The sequence below is a fragment of the Mrakia frigida genome, assembly GCF_051309035.1.
Source record: "Mrakia frigida strain ATCC 22029 unplaced genomic scaffold BDY24scaffold_15, whole genome shotgun sequence".
NCBI lineage: Eukaryota > Fungi > Basidiomycota > Tremellomycetes > Cystofilobasidiales > Mrakiaceae > Mrakia > Mrakia frigida.
The window spans coordinates 284,506-298,100 of record NW_027481266.1 but is presented as its reverse complement, the minus strand read 5'-3'; the positions used below and the strand labels follow the sequence as shown (position 1 = coordinate 298,100).

The 13,595-nt window shown below is 53.2% G+C and overlaps 2 protein-coding genes across 2 annotated transcripts; one reads left to right on the top strand and one right to left on the bottom strand.

Annotated features, from left to right (window-relative positions):
• Positions 1-132: 132 nt before the first annotated feature.
• On the top strand, positions 133-5,761 carry BDY24DRAFT_434761 (uncharacterized protein). The gene is made up of 26 exons (XM_076644158.1): positions 133-853; positions 1,067-1,196; positions 1,294-1,362; positions 1,457-1,542; positions 1,616-1,647; positions 1,722-1,907; positions 1,990-2,039; positions 2,123-2,635; positions 2,736-2,855; positions 2,941-3,041; positions 3,130-3,306; positions 3,401-3,410; positions 3,678-3,687; positions 3,771-3,790; positions 3,827-3,848; positions 3,870-3,877; positions 3,950-3,988; positions 4,061-4,087; positions 4,154-4,185; positions 4,262-4,439; positions 4,508-4,535; positions 4,616-4,640; positions 4,713-4,756; positions 4,833-4,864; positions 4,973-5,020; positions 5,100-5,761. The coding sequence occupies exons 1-26, from the start codon at positions 150-152 to the stop codon at positions 5,394-5,396; spliced, it is 2,988 nt and encodes a 995-aa protein (XP_076496705.1). The 5' UTR covers positions 133-149; the 3' UTR covers positions 5,397-5,761.
• Positions 5,762-5,859: 98 nt separating this feature from the next.
• BDY24DRAFT_441334 (SNF2 family N-terminal domain-containing protein) lies at positions 5,860-13,593 on the bottom strand (the record flags this gene model as incomplete). The annotated part of the gene is made up of 31 exons (XM_076644598.1): positions 13,340-13,593; positions 13,105-13,249; positions 12,633-13,027; positions 11,747-12,191; positions 11,514-11,645; positions 11,402-11,418; positions 11,210-11,329; positions 11,038-11,110; positions 10,666-10,953; positions 10,297-10,570; positions 10,124-10,212; positions 9,969-10,062; positions 9,800-9,876; positions 9,588-9,717; positions 9,019-9,413; positions 8,825-8,915; positions 8,651-8,736; positions 8,520-8,557; positions 8,392-8,421; positions 8,184-8,317; positions 7,951-8,092; positions 7,743-7,851; positions 7,643-7,664; positions 7,332-7,566; positions 6,866-7,243; positions 6,716-6,762; positions 6,507-6,598; positions 6,401-6,425; positions 6,272-6,308; positions 6,062-6,157; positions 5,860-5,985 (listed from the first exon to the last, which is right to left on the bottom strand). The coding sequence occupies exons 1-31, from the start codon at positions 13,364-13,366 to the stop codon at positions 5,860-5,862; spliced, it is 4,389 nt and encodes a 1,462-aa protein (XP_076496704.1). The 5' UTR covers positions 13,367-13,593.
• Positions 13,594-13,595: the final 2 nt, after the last annotated feature.

The window sequence follows — 13,595 nt, the reverse complement described above, 5'->3', positions numbered from 1 at the left end:
AACTGATCTCTACTTACAAAAATCCCATCAAAATCAACCCTCAACGTCATTTCTGTTCTCCGAAAGCCTGAGGCCTGCGAGCTTCATGACTTCGCTGGCTTGGACCTCACTTCTTGCCTTCTGCTTTTTTCATCAACGACCACCAAACGATGGCACCACCTCCTTCCTCTCCTCCTCCTCCTCCTCGTGAACAGAACGACTGGCTCGGTTCAACCTCTCTCGTTTCACCCTCGGATCTTCCTTACTCCTCCCCTCCTCCTCGCGAAGCAGTTCAGCCCTCCGAGTCTTCCTCCTCCGACTCGCCTTCTTCCTCTCCCTCGTTCGACTACGGAGGAGATCAAAGCACCGATCGGATTTTATATCCAGGTCAACACGCTCAACATATCGCCGACGATGACGGAGCTGGTCTTCCTCCTACGAGACGAGAAGAGCGTCAAGAGGACATGGACGTCCTCACCGAAGTTGACCTTTCTCGACCTCACGAAGACGAACATTCCTCCTTCCCTGAACCTCTCCCTCTACCCACCTTCCAACAACCTCCTAAACAATCCACTCGATTCGCCACCTCGGTCGATGTCCACGAGATGCGACAAGAAGAAGAAGAGGAAGATATCTCCTCGCACGCTCCTCTCTCCTCCCCCTTCCTCGACGAATTCAACCAACCTTCAAACGTTCGACCAGGCTTCTACAGAACAGAGAGCGTCATGAGCGATGCTGAATCCGATAGAGGGGAAGGAGACGATGATGTCCTGTACGATTGGGAGGACGAGGCCGATCTGGTGGATACCGAGGCGGCGTTCGAGGCGAGCATTGGGATCAAGAGGGAGGGGAAGAAGAAGTGGGGGGTCAAGAGGTGTGTCCTTGTTTCCTTTTTTTTTTGGTGTTTGAAGGGTTCTCCAAGTTCGAATCTCCTCGCTCGCTGCTGGAAGAGTGAACATTTTTCACCCCTCCACGAGACAGGAGGGAGAGTCAAACGAACCGACCTTCAGCCTCAGCCAAGGGCGAAAAGCACCGACGAGAACGACGAGCTCACCTCTTTTCCTTTCCTTTCCTTCCTTCCTTACAGAATCATCACCCTCCTCTTCTCCTCGTTGGCAGGATCAACCTTCCTCTCAGCCTGCCTGGTCTCCATCCCCGTCGCCGTCTACTTCCTCTACGAGAAACCCGATCCGACAGAGAGGAGGAAATACGTTTCGGTGAGTTCAAATCGAGCTCACCCACCCACCCTCTTTCTCCTTCTCTCCTTGTTTTGAAGCTGACACCTTTCGTTGCTTCTTTTGCTTTGGTTTGTAGGACAACATCGGAGCTTGGTTCTACTTTGCTGCGTTCAACATGTTGGTTTCGTGGTATCTGGCGGTAGCGGTGCGTTCACTTCGTCGCAGTTCGAGTCGGAGAGACGCGTTGGGAACTGATCGAGGACTTCTCTCGCTTTTTCTTCGGTATGGAAACTGCTCAGGTCGACCTTATCCCCGCTGTGGCGACCATGTTTGTGCATATCTTCTGGGGAGAGGTTCAAGAGTCGATGAAGACGCATGTTGAAACGTGAGTTCACGACCTTCCTTTCTTCCTCTCGCAGCTCGCCGATGCTGACTCGTTTTCTGTTCTTTCTCTGTAGGTTCGGGATCATGAAGAGCTGGATCAAACCAAGTCAGTCTCAGCCCTCTTCTTCTTCGAACGACTCAAACGACGAACGCTCACACCCTCTTTCCCTCGCCTCGCAGTCCTCTACGCCGCCTCCTTCTGGGGAAGTTGGGCAGTTCTCTTCGGAAGCATCTACGACCTCTACGATTCTTCGGATGAAGGGGCCAGTCGAGCTGCCTATGCCCCGAGGATGTATCAGGTCATCGAGTTGTTGTTCTTCGCGTGCCTGATCTACTGCCTTGAGAAGCTGCTGCTTCAGTTCATCGGTTCGCTTTCCTCGATTCCTTTCCTTTCTCGTTTCACACAGAAAGTTCTGACTCCGTTTCGATTTCTTCCTTTCTTTCCCAGCCCTCTCGTTCCATCGAGTCGCCTTCAAGGATCGTCTCACCGACATCAACGTACATCTTTCCTCTCCTCTCCTCCCTTCCCTCATTCGCGTCGACTCACCCCTTCTCATCTTCTCCTCCTCCTGCTCCTCCAGTACAACATCAGCGTCCTCGACCGACTCAACCTCTACCGTCCCAAACGAAAAGAACCCTCCGCTTCCCACACCGCCTTCTCCTCCCCCTTCGGCGCCTTCAACAACCACACCACCACACCACCTTCCTACTCCTCCGCCCCTCCCTCCCGCCCAACCACTCCAACCATGAACCCTTCCACCTGGGGTCGAGCCTTCAACGGATCTCCCAGCATCGGAGGAGCGACCAAGCAGGATCGATCCAGAACGAACTCGGAGCGCCTTCCTTCGGAACCTAGGGACTCGAGTTTCGAGATGAGGGAGGAGGAGGATAGGTTGGAGAGTGCTGGTGGACCTGGGGCTGGGAAAGGAAGTGGTGGAGGTGGAGGAGGAGGAGGAGGAGCAAGCAAGATGGCGAGCGTGTTTGCGAAGAGAGTCAAGACGGCTGCTCTGCATGATGCGAGGAACGTGAAGGGGAAGGATGGGGGTGGGGCGGATAAGATGGCGTTCTCGGTGGCTAATCCTAAGGCTGCGAAGGTGAGTCGTTCTTCCTCCTCTCTCTTGGCTCGTTCTCGACGGGAGCCGAGCGCTGACTTTCGACGCGTGCTTTTCTTCTCGTTTCGGTTTCATTCCACAGCAACTCGCTCGACTCATCTACACCTCGTACAAACCCGTCGGAGCCAAACGGTCCTACCTCATCCCTTCGGATTTCTTCTGTGCCTACGCTTCGGAGGCGGAAGCCAAGTTGGCGTTCAAGGTTCGTCTTTCTCCTCTTCTCTCGACGCGTCGTTCTCGTTCTCGTTTTCGTCTTTCTAACGTCCAGTTCCGGTATACAATTTCAGGTGTTCGACAAAGACGGTAACGACGACATCTCCAAGCAGGAGATCAAGACCGTTGTCATGCAGACCTACAAGGAGAGGAGATTCTTGGCCAAGTCGATGCAGTTCGTTCTCTCCCCTTTCTCCCTCTCCCCTTCCTTCCCGTTCACTCAAACCGACACTCTCCTTCTTCTTGTTGTTCTCGTTCAACAGGGACGTCGGCAACGCCGTCAAATCCCTCAACTACGTTCTCCTCGCCATCGCGGCCATCATCCTGTTCTTCATCGCCCTGAGTGTTCTCGGGGTCGAGTTGGGGACGCAGTTCACTTCGTTGTACACGATTGGGTTGGGATTGTCGTTCATCTTTCAGAGTGCTGCTTCGAACGCCTTGTGAGTTTAATTTTCAGCGGGAGTGTGAGGTGTGGGGGGTGAGGGGCAAGAGGCGAGAGAGCTGACTTCGACTCCTGTTTTTGATCTTTGAAAGCGATTCGATTGTGAGTTGGCGCTTCCTCCTTGCTGCTTTGAGATGATCGGCTCAGCGACTGATTCTCTCATGCTCTTGTCTTTCCTTTGAACGAACAGATGTGAGTTGCTGGCTCGATCATGAGACGATGAACCTGAAGCTCTCGACTGACGTCGACTTCTCTTTTTCCCTCGTCCTTCTCTTCTCTTCGTTGCAGTTGTGAGTCCGATTTTCCACAAGCTTGGAGACAATTGCTCGAACTTTAGTTCTGATCCTTCTTCCTTTCTTCCTCGCCCAGTCACCTTCATGTGAGCAAACGAGTCGAGAACGGCCATGTCGTCTGAACGCTTCGACGATAAGCTGATCGTCTCCCTCCCTTTCCCTTCTCTAGTACCCACCCTTTCGATTCTGGTGAGCAATACTCTCTCTCTCTCTGATCATCCTCAGGCGACCCACACTGACGCCCTTCGTTCGTTTCCCTCTTCTACAGGTGACCGTGTGCGTTCGACTTTCGGCCTCTTCTCGTTTCACGCGTCGAAAGCTCTTACTGATCTTCTTCCATCCTTCCAGGTTTTTATCGGAGCCGAGAACCTAGTAGTCAAGGAAATGGTGAGTTGACCTACCCTCGCTTTGAGTCCGACAGAGCCTTGCTGACTTCGATTCCCCTCTTCGTCCTCCCAGGCCATCTTCTCGACAACTTTCATTCGAGTGAGCACTTCCCGCCTCGTTTCTACGAACGACCTAGTTGCTTAACTCTACTTTCTACCTCTCTAGGTCGACGGAACCCTCGCAACTTACTACAACAGGTCAGCTCTTACCCTCCTCTTCCCTTCCTCGTTCTCGACGCGTCCGATCCCGAACCTCATCCTTCTTCTCCCACAGTATCCTTTTCGGCATGAAGATCATCAACGTCCGTCGTTCAGGAAACATGGTCGAGAACTGCACCATCCAAGTCGGCTGGCAAACAACCGAGAAACAACTCGACGACCTCGAGAAGTCGATCTGCACGTGGCTTTCGACGGACGAGAAGAGGGACATTGGAGCTTCTACTGCTATTATGGTGAGGCCGACGATGGGTCACATCCTCCTTTTTGAGACGGGTAGCTGACTTGATTCGTTTCCTCGCAGTACCAATCCATCAACTTCCAACAGAGCAGTTCGTCCTCTCTTCTTCGTTTTCGTCGCGACGCGTGTTATACTGACCTCCCGCTCTTCTCCTTGTCCCTCTTTCAACAGTCGAACTTACAATCCTCATCGTTCAGTGAGTTTTCTCCTTTCCTTTTGTTCCTTCGTCTGAAGAGCCTCGAACTGATCTGTCTCTGCTCGAAAATAGTCTTGCGACTTGGCAGGATTGGGGAGCACGATGGGCGCGACGAAGTGAGCAGGCTCGGCATTCTCAACTCATTCGCTCGATCTTCTACAAAAGCTGATCGTCATCTTCTCTTTCTCGCAGCTCGATTCCACGCAGCCGTGAAGCACTACCTCGTTCGTCTCTCCCTCCCTTCTCGAACGAGCCGTCTCTTTCTCTCGTTTTTTGCTTCCTCTCCGCTGAAAGATCGCTGATATTCCTTCCATCGCCTCTTCAACCTACAGGAACAACACGATATCACCTGCTACAACTCTCCCCTTCCTCTTCGAATCGTAAGTTCTCTTCCCTTTCCCCGTCTCTCCCCTCTCCTTTCTTAAACTGACCCAAACCCTCCCATTCCTCCTATCGCAGCTCGACCATCCCGACACCTACCCCCGAACTCCGACCTCCGAAACCCAAAACCAACCTCCTCGATCTCCCCTCTCTCGAGTACCCACTCGATCCGCCAGCCGTCGTCGTCCCGCTTCGTCCAACCGAACCGACATCCCCGTCAGTCCTGGAGGAGGAAACGGAGCCGATATCGCTACGGAACCTATGAAGCAGACGCTTGGGTTCTTGCCTCCTGCCGAGGAGAGGGGAGCGTTGATGACGATGAGGAGGAGGAAGGGAGGATCGAGGAAGGCGCTGCTCGCTGCTTCGGGCGCTTGAATCGTTCTCTGTTTCTGCATTCCGTTTATCTTCTTTCGTCGCATTTGTTCACTTTGCATTCATTTCTCTCTCTCTTCTCCGGTTTCCTTTGTATTGCCTCGCTTCCTAGACTTCGCTTTGCTCGACTCGAACGATCCCTCGATGGGACTTCGATCTCTCCCTGCCTTCTTCTTTGCTTCGACCCTTTCCGCAGTTTGCTCTGACTGCTTAGACTTGTAGCTCTAGTCTTTTTATCTTCTCTCCACGTGCATAGATGTTCAACTGCTAGGAACGTCGAGCTTTCGAAGGAAGAACAGAGGCTCTCGCCCGCGTGCACGCGTCTCTCTGCTTCTCTCCTCCTGTCCTCATTCGTCGAGTCGAAGAAGAGGTTGAAAGACATGATATGCGTGAAAGAATGAACGAAGGTCGTGAAAGATGTCGAAAAAGTAAGCAAAAACGCAACCGAAACGAGACAAAAGCACCCTCAGTCTGCAAACATCAACTCGAGATTCTTCGCAGCTTCCGTCTCGTCTCCTCCGAGCGTGTGAGAAATGAGAGCGTTCTTCCTGTCCTGGATCTTGAGGATTCGGTTCTCGATGGTGCGGTCGATCTGAAGAAGGTCGAGAGAGGGAAGAGGAGTGAGCTTTGGAAGAACGACGACGAAGAGGAACGGGAGCGAAACGAACGATGAACTTGACGACGTGAACGGTCTTGGTTTGACCGATTCGATGGCATCGATCGATAGCCTGCTCCTCGATAGCTGAGTTCCACCAGAGGTCCATCTGAAACGGGGAAGGGAGGGAAGAGGAGAAGAGGGAAACACAATGAGTCGACGTCTCGGGAAAGTTGTCTTCGAATCAATCCGCTGGAGTGGGAATCAAACGAGCGTAACTCACCAAGAAGACGTGGTTGGCCGAAGTGAGGTTGATGCCGCTGGAGAAAGGAGGGAAGAAGCGATGGTCAGCCAGAGTGTGACGAGCTCTCGACGAGTCCTCATCGTCCTCCTCTCGAGGGCAAAGACTCACACTCCTCCAGACTTGATCGAAAGCACTGAAAAAAAAAGAAGATGCAAGAAGGGGTCAGCAGTCGAAAGAGGATGAAGGGGGGATGACGAGGGAGAGGTCGACTCACAAAAGACGAGAGGTCGTTTCGTTGGTTTGGCAAACTCGGTCAAGACGGCTTCCCTCTGAGCGATGGTCATCGATCCGTCGAGTCGAACGAATCTGCGAAAGGAGGAGAGTAGGTCAGAGAGGGAGAAGGGGAGGTCAGCTACGTTTGAGAACGAAAACTCGAATCTCGATGTGGACGCGTCGAGATGAGATGAGACGAGTCGAACTTACTTGTAGTCGTTTCGGTTGAGGACCTTCTCGACGATATCCAGGAAGGACTGTGTAACGAGTCGAACATAGAAGAGGGAAAGAAGTCAGTTCGGAAAGAAGTCAGTTCAGTGAGAGGGAGACAGACGAAACGAAAAGGGAATGAAGACCGACAGTGAAGTGAGAAAAGACGAGAGCCTTCATCTTCGGATCCTCGTTCTTGATCCTATCGAGATGCCTGACGAGCGCATCAAGCTTGGTGGAAGATTTGAAGTCGTTCTTGAGGAGCAGGACGGGTCCGTTCGATTTCGACGACGACTCGGCAGCCCAAGTTGGTTCGGCGTTCTCATCGTCCTCGTCCTCCTCGTCCTTGAGGACCTTGACTGTAGCACGAGGTCTCTGTCGAGACTGTACGATATCCTCCGAGGTAGCAGGCTTATCGCAGACGGGGCAGCGTCCCTCCTTCCCTTGATCGACACTCTGTTCGATGCAGGCGATCAAGCAGGGTAAGCAGCCTTGATGTCCACAGGGGAGGATAGCTGGGACCTCGGGCTGTTGTTGAAAGGCAGAGGAAGAGAAGAGAGAGTAAAGTTAGCGTCGAGGGAAAGAGAGAGGAAAGGCAAGGAGGAATCGAACTAACCTCGTCGTAACAGATTGCGCACTCCGAGACCTCTCCCTTCAGAAACGACTCGAGAGCCTCCTTCTTGAATGCATCGTCTCCAGCAGCGAACTGAGCCTGTATCTCTTGAATGCTGACTCGACCAGAGCCCGAAGCGGTTGCGCCCTCCATGTCGAGCTCGTCGTCGTCGTCGTTCGAAGCCTGTTTGACGAGGACTGGGTGAAGAGATGCTTGTCGGAGCTTCATGAGCATGGAGCTGATCAATAAAGGAGAGGAAGAACACGTCAGATCAGGTAGAGGAGAAGTGTTGACGTAAGGAGAGAGAGACGAACAAAATTCGACCGTAGTTCTTTCCTGAAGGACGGGAAACGAGACAAAGATCAGAGACTGCTCGCCACGACTAGGAGGGGAAAAGAGCAAGCGAGAACTGACCAGTAGTACCAGCTCGTTGATAGGCGTTGAACTGTCTCTTCGCAAGGGAGTACAAAGAGTCGTAGAATTTCCTCTCGAACGGTGAAAACTCCAGCTTCTCGAGCGTGATCTGAAGGACGAGAACGAGAACGAAGCGAAGCCGTCAGCCTTTGGCTCCTCAAATATCTTCGATCCCGAGACTCAAACTCAAAGAAAGAAGACGGCTCACCTCTTTCTCCGGCAAGTCAACGATCAACTTCCCGTCCCTGTCCTTCATGGTCTTGTCTCGTCGAAGAAGGCACGACTCAAGGATGAATTGGACGACCTCGATGGCTGCAGGATCGCTCTTTTGGAAGGGGACAGTGATGAAGCTGCGAGAAATAGAAACGAATCAAGACGAAGGACGGTCAGGGTCGAGCCAGAGCTCAAACTCGAACTCGAACTGAAAGAGAGGAGACTCACGACCTGAAGAACGAGAAATTCCCCCAAGGCTCCATCCTCAGGAAGCAGAGAAGCGAGTAGAGATCCTCGAGTCGATTCTGGATGGGTGTTCCGGTGAGGCACCATCGTCGTTGAGATTCGAGAGCGTAGCAGGCCTGCGAATGAAGAGGAAGAGAGGATCAGTCTCGAGCAGCGTTGCTTCTTCGGCGAGCAGAATACGCAGGCGTACCTTGGCAGCTTTGGTGGATCTCGATTTGATCTGAGAGTGAAACAAACGAAAGGAGAAGAAGTCAGTCAGGGTCGCACACGACGCGTGAACGGAGGTCGAGACGTGGAAAGGGAGAGGTTGCGGCTCACGTTGTGAGCCTCGTCCAGAACCACACGGAGCCACTCGTCTGAACGCAAAGAAGATTAAATGGATCCAGTCAGCTCGGTCTGTGCATCAGAGTGGAATGGGAACAGGAGCGAAGAAAGGAGGAGAGACGAACAGTTGAACAACGAGAGAGGTTCGTCTCGAAGATTCTTCTTCTTCTTCGTCTTCTCGCTCCACTTGGAGTGCTCGCTGGCGAGAACTCTGCGATCAAAGATCAGAACGAAATCGAAAGAGGAAAGGGTAAGCTTCGACAGCGATTCGAAGACGCGAGATGAGGAAGAGAACGGACCCGTAGCTGGTCAGAACAACATCAGCCTTGTAAGGATTCGTCGGTTCAAGCTCAAAGTCCAGTCCGTCCTTTCGAGAAGCTCCATGGTAGACTGCGACGTGAGAAACGAAACCAAGTCTCGATCAGCAATCCGTCGATTTGGTGGACGCGTCGAGAATAGGACTTCAAGACGAAACCCAAGGGAATTGACTCACTGATGACTCTCAAAGAGTTCTTCTTTGCCGACTTCTTCAACTCGCTCTCCCACTGATGAAGCAGCGAAACAGGTGCAACAACCAACGTCGCCGACGGTCCATCGTACGTCCTCCTCCTCCCCTTCCCTTTCCTCTTCCCTTCCTCCGACTCCTCAGCATCAAACAGCTCGTCCTCCTCTCCATCCGAACTAGGCTCCTCCTCTTTAAGTTGTTTCTTCACGGGTCTGAAGCTTGTGTCGAGGGTGAGTTGGCGACGACTTCGACGTCGAGGCGAGGACGCTTCGGGTGAGCTCGAGTTTCGGTCGTTCTTCTTGGTGGATCGGAACGTAGCGTCGTCGCCGTCGTCGGTCGGGTCGGTGGCTTCTCGATTGGTGTGGATGAGGGAGGCCATCATGCTGTAGAGAAGAAGGAAGAACGAGGAGGCGTTTTGAATCAGTTACAAGCGGGTTCGAAAGAAGGAACGAGGAAAAGAAGACGCACAGAGTCTGTGAGAAGATGAAGTGGAAGGAAAATAAGCAGAGCGTAGAGTCAGCCTTGGTGCTCGAGTGAATCGATGCTGGTTCGAACACGAAACGAAACGACTCGCCTTTCCCATCCCCATACAGTCTGCCAGGATCCCACCAGTGAGGACATGATTCGCCTTGGGGAACGTGAGACTGAGCTCTCCAGAGTAAGGGTTGAAGTAGAACTGCGTTTGAGCTGCCATGATCATCGAAGAAAGAGGAAAGGGAGATCAGTCTCGTGGTCGAAAGAAGAGCGAGACTCGAAACCTCAAACTCACCTTCTTCCCACTCGTCAATGTCGATAACCTCGCCTGACTTGAATCCGTTCGACTTGACCTCGTGACCGAAGACGTATCTATTGTCAAACGAAAAGGGGGGGGGGTTCAGCAAAGAAGAGGCCGCGTCGAGGTCGAGTCGAGAGAAAGAGAACGAAAGATCTGAACTCACTCCGACCAAAGAGGATGCAAGGACGCCTCTCGACCCGACTTGACTCCAAGTTCGATATCCGACATCCATCTGAGAGCTTGCTTCTGATAGGGACCTGTTGGACGGAGGGGAGGGAGAAAGCGAGGTCGTAGTCAGTGGACGCGCCGAAACGAGACGAGAGCCGACCGAAAAGAACTCGCGAAGCGTGTAGATGAAGCTATCCGAAGGTTCCATCTCAGGAAGAGTCTTGTCGTTCCTCTGAGCCCTGATTGGATCGGAAAAGGGAAAGCGGTCAGCTTCTCGTCGCGTCGCATCCTCTCAACTCTCCGAACCTCTCGACTCGACTCACTTGGCGTAGATGTTCACAATATCATCCTCGTTCACATCCGCTCCATCCTCCTCGTCCTCCTCATCCACGTCCATCTCCTCCTCCTTAGCCTTCCCCTTCCCCTTCTTTTTCTCTGGACTAACAGACCTCTTCGACGAGCCAGACGAAACCGACATCGACCTCGACTTGGATCGCTTGGTGAAGCTTTCGAGGGTAGCGAGAGCGGCATCGTGATCACCTGAGCTGGCAGCACTGGTGAGAGCACTCGCTCGAGTGGGTCGAATGCTGACCTCCTCTGTCAAAGTCGAGGTCGAAGGAAAGAAAGAAAGGAAAAGATGAGCTCTGCTCCTCTTCGCTTCGTCGCACTCTCGAAGAAACCGATTCACTCACCAAACAACTTCGTCAAACCTTCCTTCCTACTACTCATCTTCTTCTCCTGCTCCGTCTCCTTCGCCTCTCCAAACGCAACCTTCTTCTCTCCCTTCGCTGGAGCCGCAGGTCGCTTGATCTCCTCGAACGCGACGGGTTTGAGGTAAACGCTGAGGGAGAGAAGGATGGGATCTCCGGTTTGCTTGATTGGTTGATCGCAGTGGACGACGTTTCCGGTGAGGTGGAGGAGATGAAGATCGAGGAGAGGAGCGAGCCAGTCGGCGACGGAGCTGGGGAAACGACCGACCTCTGAGGGAGGGAGGGCGAAGAGAGGGAAGGTGAGCGCTGGGTGGAAAAGGAAGAAAGAAAGAAAGGATGGAAAGAGAGACTCACCGAATCCTCTCTCGTTCGTGAACCTGATGATGGAGTTCCATTTGGGAGGTTTTGCCTTGGGTTTGGCAGGAGCCTGGCGTGAAGAAGCGAAGCGAGGACAGATCAGCAAGACGTTCTCCTCCCTCTTCCTCCTTCATCCCTTCCACTTTGTAGATTCGAGAAGAATGCTGACCTTGAACATGCTAGTCAGAGTCTGCTGGCCTCCCTTGCCCTTGCCTTTCGCTGTAGGCTTGACGGGAGTAGGAGGAGCAAGAGTCGGTTCCGCTCGAGTGACGATGATCTTGGATCCGGGCTGCAAGAGAGGAGCGAAAACGAGGAGAAGTTTAGCTTGATCTCTAGTAGCAAAAAGTTCGAAGATTCTCACCTTGATGTATCCCTTGCCTAATCGAGGTCCGAATCAAACCAGGGCGAACCGGTCAGCTATGAGCTCGAATGAGGAAGGAGGGAGGGAGGCGAGGGAAAGAGGTCGAGCTCACCTTTGCACATAGCGAACGCGTTGACGACGAGTTCTCCGATGTATCCTCCTTCCTCTGGTAGAACCGGGACGACGTCGGGGACCTCCTTGGTTTTCACTTTGGAGAGAGATCGCGAAGCGGAGGAAGATGGGACTGGGAGAGGAGAGGGAAAGAAGGGAGAAGGACGGTCAGCTCCAGCTCCTTCGATCCTCCCCTTCCCTCCTCCTTCGAAGCAGCAAGAAGTAGAAACGCACTAGGCCTCTCCTCCTGCTCATCATCCGAGTCTACAACCTTCCTCTTGACTCCTCCTCCACTGCTGTTCTTCTTGGGCGTCGTCCCAGAGAGGTACTCGATCTCGTCATCCTCCTCCTCCTCCTTCTTGACCTTCTCCTCGAACTTTACTCGCTCCTTCTTCTTGCCGCTCGACGAAGATCCTGCTACGGGTGCTGCTGCCGACGACGATGGTGCTTGTACGTCCTTCATGATCTGATCTCCATCGTCGTCCTCCTCCTTCTTGACATCAGCTTTGACGGCGGCGGTGGAGGAAGGAGGAGGAGGAGGAGGAGAAGCATCGAGCTCATCCTCTAGTTCGTCGTCGTCTTGTTCCTCGAAGAAGAGAGGAGACTCGGCTCGCTTTTGATGGGACGGAGGAGGAGCAGGAGAGGCGGAGGGTGAAGGGGACATGATCCGATGTTCGTCCTCGAAAAGAGAAGGGAGATGCTGGTCGTTTGAGTGGAGGAGGGGAATCGATTAGAGAGAGGCGCGACCTTCATTTGGAGGGAGGACGCGACGGAGCCAATATTTTCCCTTCATTCTGCCTGATTTAGAAGGTGAGGGCTCCTTTCGTGCTTCTGAGTCTAGGCTGATCACGTAGACGCGTAAAATCGCTACGAGAAGGTACGAAAAGGTGAATCAAGGACGCGTCAAAGAGGGCGTCCATCCGTCGCCTCTTCTCCTCCTCTTGCCAGCCTCAACTACAAAACAGCTTCCCTATCGGAGACCCACTAACTCAACTCGCGATCGATCATCTATCATCTAGAGAACCGGCCATCCCTCCCTCTCGTTCTCTTCTTGCCCTTCCTTCCACCCATCCCTCTTCAACCCACCCACCGTCCACTCCCTCCCGCCCTCTTTCTCTACCAACTTCACCACCACCTGTTCGCCAGCACCTCCAACCTCCTTCCCAACCCTCTCCATATCCAACGCTTCAACGCCCTCTTCCTCCGACTCCAGAACGACTCCTCTCCAAGCTTCGAGAACGGTCACTTTGGATCGAGGAGGAAGGACCGTGCTCGCTACGATGGTTGGCGAAGGACTTCCTTTGGGGATGGATGGAAGAGTGAGATGCAGGGAAGTGAGAGGTGGGTCGAGTTGGATGATGGAGGGTAGGGAGGGAGTGAAGGGCGAGGGAGAGGAGATGGTCGGGTGCGAGGGAGGAGGAGTGAACGAGAGGGAGATGGAAGTTGAAGCGTAGATTTCGAGGGTTGAAGTCAACAGCCGGGAGAGAAGGTGGAGAGTGAAGTTCCGAGAAGATTCTGGAGCAGAACAAAGCCGAGACGAGAGATCGTGAGCTTCAAGCTCTTCGAGAAGGGAGGGAGGAGGTCGAGCTCACCTAAAACCACCTTCGTCAAAACGGTTCCTTCCACGATGAAGACCTTGCCTTCTCCATCGAAATCTCGAAACACGAGAGTCGTTTTAGGTCCGAAAGAGATGTCGGGGAGAGTGGAGGGGGAGAGGATGAGGGGGGAGGTAGGGGACTGGTGGGAGGGAGGGAAGGAGAAGGTGAGCTCGTCAGTTCTCGAGGTTGAAGAGCTTCGATGGGTACAGAGACAGAGAGATGAACGAACGACTTGGTAAATATCACGTCGGGACATCGTTGTGAGTTTCTCTCGAGCGGTGGTGGTGTGGCGAAAGGGAAAGAGAGGCGAGGGAGGCGATGAAAGGTCAAAGAGATTGAAGCAGATCGAAGCGAGGGATTCGTGGCAGTTCCAGCTGAGTTTGAAGCGGGACCTCCTTAGGCGAGATGAGAGAGGTGCTGACTGGAGGATGTGGATCAGAAAGAAGCGAAGTGAGAAAGAAGAGCGCGGAGAGGATGGTGGTTAG